The following is a 12,650-nucleotide window of genomic DNA, read 5'->3' as shown; positions in this document are numbered from 1 at the left end:
TCTAGTTTTTCATTAAAATTAAATAACAGGGGAAAAGAATTCATGAATTTTTATTACCTAAAGTGAGCAGAAGCACAGAATAAAGGAAGTTTTCTGATAGCTATCTGGGCCTTGGTGATTATTTACTGAAAAAGGTGGTGTACTTCATCTTCATAGACTTGACAAGCAAACCAAATTTTACAGTCCTGCCAGTTTATGTCTAGAAGTCATGATTTAGAGATTCTTTCCTAACGGAGAGATTGCTATCAGCCTATCATCACTTCTGTATGTTTCTGCTAAAAGTCTGAAACAACAGAAGCACTAAAACCAAATTAGCAGAGAAGGTGCTTAACTTTGTTTTATTTTTCAGAAATTAAAAAGTTTGAAACCCACTAAATAAACTTGGGTTGCATTAGGTGTCAGTGTGGTTCCTTCTTTTTGTTCTTTTCCTGTCCAATCTCTCCTTCCATGATCCATCCATGGGCTCTGGTGGTGGGCTCTGGTGATAGACTCAAAAACCCAACAGCAACAATAACTCAAATTTAGTAAATTGGTTTTCAAAACAGAGCTTCCAAGTCATATTGTTAATTGTTTCTGGAAACAAATGAGAAGCTAGTGGTAAAGAAGTTTAATTTATTCTGCAGTCACATTTCCTAAATATTTTAAGTGGCATTTGGAAGTGAATATACAAACAGATATTTGGCTTTATACATCGATCAAATAAATAAACATCACATGATCTCAGGCCTAAAAAGTTTCCTACAATTAATTGCCATCCAATAAGAATAAAAAATTATCAGTAGATTAGCAGACGTCTCCTTATCATTAAGAACTGTAGCTGGCATCTTGTTTTCTGTTTATTCAGAAACCATTGACAATTAACATGCCAAGCTACGAAAAAATTTGTAAAAAATAGTTTTTCCTACACTGATGTAGTCTACAGTGCCAGCTGACTGCAAAATTTTTGCAGCTGTGCATACAACCTTCTCTTCTTCTTCAGTGCAATGGTGCATTTGGTTTGCCAAAAACTTCCATTTTTCTTATTTCACGATCTGCAGCAATTTTTTTGTCAAACCCGTCCAAAGCCATCTGATTGTCTCGGCATTCAGGGGAGCAATATGCAGTTAGGTATCTGCATCATCAAAATTTCAGGTCATATTAGTATCAGTGTGAAACATCACTTATTTTGATGTAATTTAATCCAACAAACAAGGAAAACGTGCAACATTTCAAAAAGTTGCTAAAAATGCATAACATGCATGAAATCAGTCAAAACAAGTATCTGTAATGTATAAGGTAAACCAGATAAAACAAATAATTGGGGTTGCCCTGTTTTCACAGATAATATACTTACTTCCCTCTAGTTTTCCACATTTGTACATAGCTTCTACATAACTACGAGTAATGCTACATAAATCACATTCTTTGCTTATTACATCACTAGTAGAGTGATACATAAAATTTAAGGAGATCACAAACTGAAATTATATATATTAACATTTTGGCGCTATAGATTAGTTCCAAGATGTGAAATGCTATTTGCCTAAAAACCCAATTAGAAAAAAGAAATTAAAGCAAAGTCCACTTACGTACCCATACATGTGGACGTCTTTATCATGTGTGAGTTGCTTCTTGCACAAGGAACAGCACTTGAGGAAAGCTCTGAACCCTTCATCAGGCTGCTCCTTAAAGACGTAGTCGCTTTTCTCCTCAGTCGGCGAATTCAACCTAAAGATACTCTGCTGAGGCTGAGACTGGGGCTGCTTCTCCAGCTGCTTGATGTTTGGCCTCTGAGGCCTTTTCTGCCGCGCCGGTTCCCACAGAGGCACAGACGGCTGAAGAGGCTGAATATGGGTGTACAACCCTGTCTCACCCTGACTTGATGAGCGGAGAAGACGGCGCCATTTTGAAACCATTGCCTGAAACTGGGTTCCGGGTTCAAGAACAAAAGACTTGGGCTTTTAATGGTTTTGAAGCAGAAATCACAGGGATTAGGATATGGGTTTTGGGTAAAAATGTTCAAGATGAAGTCTTTTTTATGTTTAGTGATTCAAATTGGGGAGAGTGAGCTAGAATTAGGGTTTTTGTGTGAAAGTATTAGTCTTGCAGAAGAAGGAAAAGTAAAAGAAAGAGGGAGGGAGTTGCTAGGTTAGAACTATTGGATTTCTAGGGGGTAGTGGTTGATTGGAGGGAGCAGTGACTGTGGGAGAGAAAGATGGCTATATATTATTTATATATGAATTTCATTTAATCCTCAGAGAATGTGGGGAAGGATATTTCTCTTGAAAATTAGTTAGGATTCTGAATTCTTTTCCCATAACGGTTATGACATGATTTGCCGCCACTTGAAGAAGTTTGTGTTCGAGTCCCTTACGGATTGTGATTAGTTCCGTTTCGTGTTTAAAATGGATTTTCCGTCCAGTTTTTGTTTTTCCAAATTTCTGTGTTATAAAAAAAAAAAAAAAAAACTATATTTATAAAATAAAATAAAATAAAATAAAAAATGGTATAGCCGCGCGGCTATACAAAAAACTCCGAGTATAGCCGTGCGTCTATACTCTTTTGAAAATTGGCGGCTATACTATTTATAGGTGCGGACGTGTCAAAACAAGTCTAGCCGCACGGCTATACTATTTAAAAAAATCCCGGGTATAGCCGCGCGGTAGTACTAGTTTTAAATAAACAAATAGTATAGCCGCGCGGCTATACGTGTGTTGGGTCCTACGATTCAAAATCAATGTACCTGATAGTGGTGGTAGAAGGAAGGGGACGCTATGAAATGGCAGGTACCTGCCGACAACTCAGGAGCCAAGGCCAAGAAGAGAGCATGGATCAAGTGCAAGAAATTCAACAGTACAGGACGTTCAGTGCAGACCTATCACCTGGTGATCTTTTTGTGAATCCCAGCTGCTCATCCTACTGCCATTGTTGCCCAAAACAACAACAATGGCAACCAAAACCAGAACCTGAGGCTGGTGGGGTTTGGAATCAATGCCCAAAACAACATGAGGAACTTCCTTGCAGGTACTCATTGATATACTTAATTAATAATTAATTTATTACGTAGGTGTACTTATATATATTAACCTCTTGCTTTGTTATATATTCGTAGGGCAAGAGGACAACATAATGAAGGAGATGGAGAGAGAGGCTAAGCAGCTGGCATTTGGTCAGGAAATGAAACAGATATTCAGCAAGCAGAAGCAATCTTACTTCGTGCCGATCCAGCAGAGAGCCGCCTGGCTTCAGCTCTGGACTTCTAAGCTCTAAATTAAGTACTTGTATAATTAATATGCAGTGGTATAGGAAATAAATCATGTAAGGAGAGTGAGCTTTCTGTTAATGCAATGAATCTGTATCAACCGTGTGGGATGTATTTCTGGTGCTTATAAAATAAAAGCTTTATTTTGTAAGTGAGATCATTCAGATTTGAGATTGAGATCAATCTGACTTCAATCAAAGTGAGAGTTCAATTCTCTTAAAATATATCAAACAGTACATGCTTGCATAATTGAGCGCACAATTTATAACATTTTAGATACCTTGTTTCGGGTGGCCTTCAGCTTCCTGCTGGCAAGTTATATCCCACATCTCTGGGGAAAACAATTCAGGGCTCATTGTATGACAGCGTCGCCGACGCCGGCAAGACTTCTATGGCAGGATACAGAGGAAGCAAGAAGAGTGGAAATTAGGAACAAGATCAACAAAGAAAGCTTGGCTCTCATATCCCGATCACCACCACCACCATGCTTGCTTTACTTAGTTACTAACTATTGAAAATGTGACACAGTGTACTTATGCACATGTGCATTTGGTTATGCATATTACATGTAAGGTGACCAGCTAGCTATAGTGTCCCAGGTATATGTGACAAAAATGACGCTCATTCTTGTCCTCATAAGTTATAACTATGTATGGTGGAGGGGGAAAGAAACTCTTTTGCGACGTGTTGTATTTAGCATTATTGTCTGTCTCTCTCGTCACATAGTGAATATAATTATATTCCTCAGGCTTGAAACCCCACCTCAGGAATTTAGCATTGCCAAGAGAACGGAGGAACAGCTTAGCCTCTTCGAACAAGAGCATCTCCAACATGTACTACAGCCAAAATTTGTGAACAGCTCCGTTAATAAATGATTCAATCTCATTAGCAATGCAACCTTAACAATTGTTTTGGCGCAATTACAATTGTTCTGTCAACCAGTAGCAATTCCTTGACACTCTGTATGAATGGAGGAAAATAATTCAGAATTTAAGAATTTTCAGGATGATATTATATTATTCAAATCAAATTAAAGCAATAAACTTCTGGTTACCAAAAAAACAATGCCTTATATCCTAATCGTCATTAATGAGTAACGACATGAAAACTTCAACAATTCGTGTCGATTTGCAGCATGAGCATTCACCATATTCTGCGCAGAACACGTGGCTTTTTCTCTGCATCAAAAGTATGCCTATCGTTATTGACACAATGGATGAGCATCGCCGCGTCCACCAACCCAGTTCCAATTCCTGGCTTCTCAATTACATGCACCGCAACACGTTCACACCTCAGCTGTCTCATTTGCCATACACCCCCACCACCTTGCTCGATCAAATGCCACACTCAAAACAAAACCAGAAGACTCTACGCAACCTCTCACATTTTCATAAGATTCGTAACATAATCTCGCATAAATCCATTCTATGCAACCATATATATTTGTCCTCATTTTGCACCCTCACGTGAAGACCAAACTCTGGAGAAGCTGTGTTCCTCTTGTGAATTTTGAAATTGGACACGTCAGTTTTGTCACCTGTTGACACTAGTCGCCTTGCATGTAATGCGTATAGACAAATGTCCATGCATGCTCAGCCTTGAGCTTCTATAAATGCTTGAACCCTTTATGCCATTTTTCCATGGAAGATCAATTTAGAGTGTCATAGTTCAATAGCAAGCAAGTTAGCAGACCATGGTGATCCATATCAAACCTAGGCTTCCTCTGTTCTTGTTCCTTTCACTTCTTTTTCTTGCTTTCTCTGTGTCTTTCACTCTTGGTCAAGATAGAGAACAGCAATGTGAAAAACAGTGTCAAGACTTTAAGAGGCCTGTAATTCATTCTGAGTGTATCTACCAATGCAGGATGTGGGGGCCCTGGTCACTTTCTCCGGCGGAAAGTTCTAATCATCACAAGAAACAGCAGCAACATGAGCAGGAGCAGCAATGTAAGCAGCGTTGCCAATCGCAGCACGGCCATAGGCAGCAGCAGCAATGTCAGCAAGAGTGTCATGAGAAAATTAGGCAACAGAAAGAGCGCGAGGAAATGCAGCAAATGTGCCAGCAGCGCTGTGAGATGCAGGGGAGCGGTGGTCAGCAGCAACAGAGGCAACAGTGCCAAAGGCAGTGTGAGGAGCAAGTCGAACAACTCAAGCAGTGCCAGCTACGGTGCCAGATGCAAGGACAAGGCCAACAACAAGAGCAATGCCAAAGAACGTGCAGGCAGGAACTTGAAGACCAGCAACGAAGGCAACAACAAGAACAAGGACCTGGCGCAGGGGACAACAAACTAGAGGATGAGACACTAAATGGTGAGCCCAGAAGGCGATTCGAGCAGTGCATGCAGGGTTGCGAAAGACAACAGCAGGGTCAAGGAGAACAAGAGCAATGCCCACGACAGTGCAGGGAACAATTTGACAAGGAGAAAAAGCAGTACCAGCAGTGCAAGCAGAGTTGCGAAAAGTCATCACAGCATGATGATGAAAAACGCCAATGCAAACAACAGTGCAAACAACAGATAAGTCTGCAGCAGGAAGGAGGTAACCAAGAAGAAGATGATGATGCACTAAATGGCTCGGGCTATGGTGGTGCCAAAGAGCGATTCGAGCAGTGCAAGCTGAGTTGTCAGAGTCAACAAGGTCAGGGACAACAAGAGCAATGCCCAAAACAGTGCAAGCAACAATTTGAACACGAGAAACATCAGTACAAGCAGTGCAAGCGGGGTTGCGAAAAGCAAGCACTTGATGATGATCAAAAAGAACAATGCAAACAACAGTGCACACAACAGATGAGTCAGCAGTATGGTCAGCAGCAGGAAGGAAGCACAGGAGGAGGTGGTCCGAACCAACAACAAGAGGAGGAGGGGCAGATGGGGAGTCAGGGTCAGAGCCAGAGCCAGAGCAACAACCCCTTCTACTTCCCATCACACAGGTTTCAGCCAAGGTTCCAGTCTAATGAAGGTGGGCTTTATGTGCTTGAGAGGTTCACCCAGAGACAGAGTGAGGTTCTTCGCGGCATTAAGAACTACCGCTTGGCCATCTTTGAGGCAAGGCCTAACACTTTTGTTCTCCCACACCATTGTGATGCTGAAGCAATTTACGTTGTTCTGAGCGGTGAGTTAGTCCTCTACTTCTTGTTATATGCAATTATATTATTAGCAACTGACATGAGTTTTTGTTGCTTAATTTGAAATTACAGGACAATGTACTTGTACCCTTTTGATGCAAGACAGAAAGGAGTCCTTCAACATGGAACACGGAGATGTGATTAGAGTTCCTGCGGGGGCTACTACCTACTTAGTTAACAATAACAGTGATAAGACTCTTCGAATTGCAAAGCTCCTTCAGCCTGTTAACAATCCTGGCCGATTTGAGGTAACCAATCGTCACCTCACTTCATCATTTGGTATATGTTTTTTTTTCTTTTCTTTTGATGAGCTATTAATTGCCCGTAAACCCAATTACATTTTCACACAGCAACTTCAAGTTTGTTTTTCTTTTCTTTATAAATATTTTGAGTAGGTAATTTCTAACATTGCCTTAACATTCTGCAGGAATTCTTCCCTGCCGGTTCCGGAAATCCTGAGTCATACTTCAGCGTTTTCAGCAATGACATTCTTGAATCTGCCTTTAATGTAAGCTCAATTCCCAAGTTTCTTTCTTTACCCTTGATTTGTTTTTATTTGTTCACACTAATTAATTAGGCTCCAATTAAAAATTATCAATTATTTGATCAGACCCCAAGAGAGCAGCTAGAGCATGGCTTTAAGCAGGGCCAGCAGCAGCAGGGCCAAGGCATAGTCATGAGAGCCCCAAGAGAGCAACTCCAGGCACTGAGTCAGGCCGCCTCATCCAGGCGTAGAGGAGACCGTCAGTCTCAGGGTCCATTCAATCTGAGACAACAAAGACCTGTGCACTCTAACAACTATGGCCAGCTCTGTGAGGCTCGCCCGGAGGAGTACAATCAGCTCCAGGACATGGATGCCTCAGTCAGTTGTATTGAGATCAACCAAGTAATGCAACATTTAATCAGAATTTTTTTTTTCTCTAAATCCCATATGCATTCCATATACATGTCAGAATATAATTTTTCATATTATTCTGGAGCTACAAATAGCATGTGTATTTGTTGTCGAGGGAGAGCTTGTGGCTGATTTTTTTATTATTTTATTTTATTTTATTTTTCGCTTCAATTTTCTTGTGCAGCAAGCTATGATGGTGCCACACTTCAATTCAAAAGCAACACACTTGATTATGGTTGTGGAAGGAAACGGACTTGTTGAAATGGCCTACCCATACTTGGCAAGCCAAAGCCAAGAAATTATGGGACAGCAAGAGCAGCAGGGAGAACAGAGTGGAAGGTACATGAAGGTCACCGCTCAGCTATCACCTGGTGATGTTTTTGTGATCCCGGCTGGTCATCCTGTTGCCCTTGTTGCCCAAAATCAGGACCTCCGAATCCTGGGATTTGGACTCAATGCCCAAAACAACACGAGGAACTTCCTTGCAGGTAATTAATTAAGTCAGAGACATTGCTTAATTAGCTGATGATCAATTTTTTAAATATAAATTATGTGGGTTTGTATATAATTATATGTACTGTGCTTTTTTACACATGCAGGGCAAGAGGACAACATAATAATGCAGATGGACAGAGAGGCTAGGCAGCTGGCATTTGGGCCAGAGATGGAACAAATTTTCAGCAAGCAGCAGCAATCTTACTTTGTGCCAACACAGCAGGGAAGAAGCAGAAACCACCATTTGTCTTCAATTTTGGAGTTTGCTGGCATGATCTAACTTCTAAGCACTAATAATAGTTAGTATGTGTGCGTAAAAAATAAAAATAAAGTTAGTGCTTGAACTAAGAACAGAGAGGGTAGTGTACCAAGCCGCGCGATGTAATAAAAGTTTGTATCTAGATATAGCAGTTCTAGACTAATGGTAGTAGGCGGTGCTAGGGTTTTCGGGTAGAGCTCATCTAGAGTGAGCTTTTTGTGTGTGAAAAGGCAAAAGAGCTCTAGCTCTGTGCCATATAAATGAATAAATAAATGAAGTTATTTCTCTTTGTGCTTATTATTCACTATTTAAGGGTCAGTTTGGTATTGTTGTATTGTGAAAATAATCGCTCTCAGATTTACTCTGAGAAAAATCAGCTGTGAGAGAAAGCAGTTTGGTGTTTGGTAAACTTTTTGTTAAAAGTGTTGTTGGTACTAATCCCAATATAATCATAAAATAATTGCTATATAATCATTAAACCTAATGCCTATTCGAAATTAATTCATGCATAATCAAAAAATGAAAGCACTTCATTAGGTATTTTTCCTTATAACTTTCTTTCGCAGCAATTTTTAACAATGATTTTCTCGTAGTTTACCAAACGGGCCGGGCTTCCCAAATTTTTTTTAAAATCACTTAACCCAAAATAAGCAATGCCAAACGCGCACTAAGCCTTGTGGAATTTCCGTTCTCATATTAGATAATCAACATATTCTACCAAACTTGTGGAATTTCCGTTCTCATATTAGATAATCAACATATTCTACCAAACTTGTGGAATTTCCGTTCTCATATTAGATAATCAACATATTCTACCAAACAGACCCTTTGATATTTTTATTTTTTAAATACAAGTGATAAGTCTAAATTTTTTAAATACAAGTGATAAGTCTAAATTGTTGAATAATATACAGGGCCCTACATCAAATACTAAATAAAATAGAAAGAGTCTCACATCATATACTTAACAAAATATATTATATTTCATATAATAAATGGATGTTATTAAGAGTCTCACATCATATACTTAACAAAATATATTATATTTCATATAATAAATGGCTTAATTCTTAATAACATCGAGGTTTTTTGTGTTAACAAAATATATTATATTTTATTCTTCACTCTTAATAACGTTGAAGTTTTTTTGGGTATAAAATTCCATCTTTGTTAGGGGCAGAGGGAGGGAGTTTTTTTATATACAGATTATTAAGATGACATGGGGTTTTGAAGAGGCTTTTTGTATAAAATCTCATCCCTGTTAAGGGGAGAGGGAGGAGATTTTTCACAGGCATTATTAAGATGACAAGATGACATGGGGTTTGAATTTGAGACCAATATAGCGTTTGAATCTGAGACTAGTATAGCAAGATGACATGGGGTTTGAATTTGAGATCAGTATAACGTTTGAATCTGAGACTAGTATTGAGGTTTGAATTTGAGACCAATATAGCGTTTGAATCTGAGACTAGTATAGCAAAACAAAAGAAAGGGGATTTTTCAAACACATTATTAAGATGACAAGATGAAATAGGGTTTGAATCTGAGACTAGTGCGTTTGAATATGAGACTAGTATAGCAAAACAAAATAGATGCGGGAGTGCAAGAAATGTAAACAATTTTGTAGAAATAAAATAAAATGGGAATTGAAATAGCAAGGGACATTAAAGAGATAAATTTGTATACAATAGGAAATGGAAATTGAAAAGTAAAGTAACGAGTATCATCAGAGTTGAATATCGGAACAGCATGGGCAGCATTGTGCAGAGCAAATGAAGCAACCAGAGCAATACTGCCAGTAACGTTGTGGAAGGCAAAGATATTATGGTCAACAACAAGAAGAAGGCCAAGGGACGTGCAGTCAGCAATTCGAAGAGCAATTTTATATATTCCATTGCTACGAGGAAAAGTATATGGCCTATGTAGAAAATGCTTACACAAATATTGCACTTTGATTTTGGCTTTTACCACACGATGTTTCCAAATGATATCAACCAAAAAGATAAATTAACAGAAAGTAACTGCGAGAGGACAGAAAGGTGTAACAAGAATTTTGTTGAAATTGAGCCTGAGATAACATTGGACATTAAAGAGACTTGCACAAAATACGATGGAAACTATATAGAGACTTGAAGATTAAAAAGGAAAGTAAATATTCATTAAAAAAAGAAGAAGAGGAAAGTGAATAAAACATGCACATATATAGGCTATTGATACTATTCCTTATTAACCATGTCATCCTATTATAATACGTGGATAAATTATACAATGTGACCTTATTACCGTACCATTCCATAGTTTCTCACACATATCATTCTTGATTCTAGACGTGATATTGGCCATAATTGAATATTGTGGAGCGTGATTGCATTTATGATCGATATTTCCTTCTTCATAAGTATCACCATGAGAAGCATGAGACAAGACAATTGTCCTTCAGTTTCTCCTAGCTTAATGAAGTAATATCTTTTAGAATCTAAGACAATACAATTGTTTTCCAGACAATTTTCAAACCAAATCTAGTTATAAATTAAGGGCAGTTAGATTTTCATCCATAAATAATATTGTTTTTTTTCTTTCAAGAAACCATGTATTAGATTGAATTTTAATTTTAATCCTTTTTTATTTTGAATACCTATTATAGTATTCATTTTAATTTTAATCCTTTTTTTTTATTAGAGAAATTTAATCCTTTTAATTTGGCCTGAGTGTCTATTTGGGATATGAATCCTCTGTTTAGATTTTCTCTATTAGGATCTGCTTAACTTTTATTCTTCACATGCCACCTCATTTAAATCTCATTCAATGACTGAAAACATGACACATACTTTCCCTTTCGCGGTAAACCAAATTCCTTTTTCTTATTTCTCCCAAACCTCTTAACTCTTCTTCCCTTTCAATAATGTTGCATTTTTCTACATACTTTTTAGATGACCACACCTATGAATCTACGATTTGGATTGAAAAATTCTTTAATAAATTCTTTATTATTACAAAAATGAACAAAAAGAGTATTACTTATTATGCGTGCAAAATTGAGGTCACAATTATTAAAGGATGGATTGACAAGTATTGTATGAATCTCTTCAGCCATGAATCAAACATTTCGAAATGAAGGTTCCGGTGGAACTACAAATAATCCAAATAAAAGCCTTACTCCACGATTTAGTATTCAATACGTTGGCTTCAAAATGAAGACTATTGTGTCCTTTGAATACGATAGCTTTTAGCAGAAAATTTCAAGTGAGTCGTGAAGTAATTTGTTTTTTTTTTTATTATAGCTTTTAACAGAAGAAGAAGAAGAGAGGCTGAAGCAATATATATATATATATATATATATATATATATAGTTAAACTAGTAGGGGTTTTTTTTTAATTTTGTTTTGTGTAGTATAACTAGTTTTATTTTTTTGTTTTAAGAATGTGGTGTCAGCTATTAAGCCCTTGGTTCAAAATTCAATGTTTGAAGATGTTCCAATTTCGAAACATCGTTTTCTCACTAATCCATAAAATTAAAAAAAAAACAAAACAAAACAAAAAAAAACCATCAATCTAATTTTACATATGAATTAAGATTATTATTGTAGTTGTCTTGATTTAAAATCAGATATGGGTCAACGGGGGTGTAGCTTAATAAAAAATAGCATTATTTTGCACACCAGTGTTCACAAGTTCAAATCCTCATGACACTTTAGTATGGTGTATGTAAGAAACAGCGGCAGTCTATGTTTTGGAGGCCCTAGGTGAACATCCTAAATGGGGCTTTATACTCTATATGTATATTTATGTAATTTTTTTTCTTCAGTAAGTTAAAAAAAATTATATAAACTCAAATTCACAATTGTAACATAAAAGAAACAATTAATATATAATTTAAACAACAACTTTATAAAATGCATCAAAACATCACTTAAATATCATGTGTCTTGCATTTTCGATTTAAAAGTATCAATTAACTGTACATAATCAAGTTTTTCTACCTTGCCTTTTTTTAGTTTCCTAATTGATTCAACTAGGTTAATTGATTTAAGCTATAACTTTAAAATATAATTGGGTCTTTTTTTATTTTCTTCTTTTTAAATTTGAATTGAGTAATTGGGCAATTTTTTTTTTTTGTTTTTACAATGAGTGGACCTTTATTGAATTTCATTTTTTTTTTAATTTTGAATTGAATGATTGAGTAAGTGTTTTTATATTTACAATAATTGGTTTGGACCTAACATAATATTTATATATTATATATTATTAAAAAATAATAATATAGGATATTATACAAATTTAGACTATTATTTATATTTTTTAAAAATAAAATCAAATGTGTATTCAATTTATCTTAGACTTCTCTTTAGCCGTGGAATGACGGCCTACAATCAAATCTAAGTCGTAGGTGCAAAATATCTACTCAACAATTCTCGTATTATAGTTTTGACTATGATTTCAATTCTTTTTCCTGTAATTTATATTGTTTTAATCCAGTTCACGTAGTTAATTATATTACCCGTTGCAATTAGATCCAAAATTAGAATGTAGTAAAAAAAAAGAATATATCTTTATGGGACGGGTATTGTACATAGACAAAATAGATAAAATAAAAAACATAAGAAAGGGTCCACCACATAATAGAACACATCACATGG

General features: G+C 36.7%; 2 protein-coding genes across 2 annotated transcripts; one reads left to right on the top strand and one right to left on the bottom strand.

Moving 5' to 3' along the window:
* Nucleotides 1-598: 598 nt before the first annotated feature.
* LOC148919931 (uncharacterized) lies at nucleotides 599-2,203 on the bottom strand. The gene is made up of 2 exons (XM_089044917.1): nucleotides 1,573-2,203; nucleotides 599-1,111 (listed from the first exon to the last, which is right to left on the bottom strand). The coding sequence occupies exons 1-2, from the start codon at nucleotides 1,893-1,895 to the stop codon at nucleotides 976-978; spliced, it is 459 nt and encodes a 152-aa protein (XP_088901043.1). The 5' UTR covers nucleotides 1,896-2,203; the 3' UTR covers nucleotides 599-975.
* Nucleotides 2,204-4,934: 2,731 nt separating this feature from the next.
* On the top strand, nucleotides 4,935-8,034 carry LOC103324021 (vicilin Jug r 2.0101-like). Its single transcript, XM_008226057.3, has 6 exons — nucleotides 4,935-6,351; nucleotides 6,437-6,612; nucleotides 6,792-6,872; nucleotides 6,975-7,250; nucleotides 7,444-7,747; nucleotides 7,859-8,034. Exons 1-6 carry the CDS (start codon nucleotides 4,935-4,937, stop codon nucleotides 8,032-8,034), a joined length of 2,430 nt encoding a protein of 809 aa, XP_008224279.3.
* Nucleotides 8,035-12,650: the final 4,616 nt, after the last annotated feature.

This window comes from Prunus mume, linkage group LG2 (genome assembly GCF_029339155.1).
Source record: "Prunus mume cultivar Tortuosa linkage group LG2, ASM2933915v1, whole genome shotgun sequence".
NCBI lineage: Eukaryota > Viridiplantae > Streptophyta > Magnoliopsida > Rosales > Rosaceae > Prunus > Prunus mume.
The sequence above is the reverse complement of the archived record's forward strand: the minus strand, read 5'-3'. Positions and strand labels throughout refer to the sequence as shown.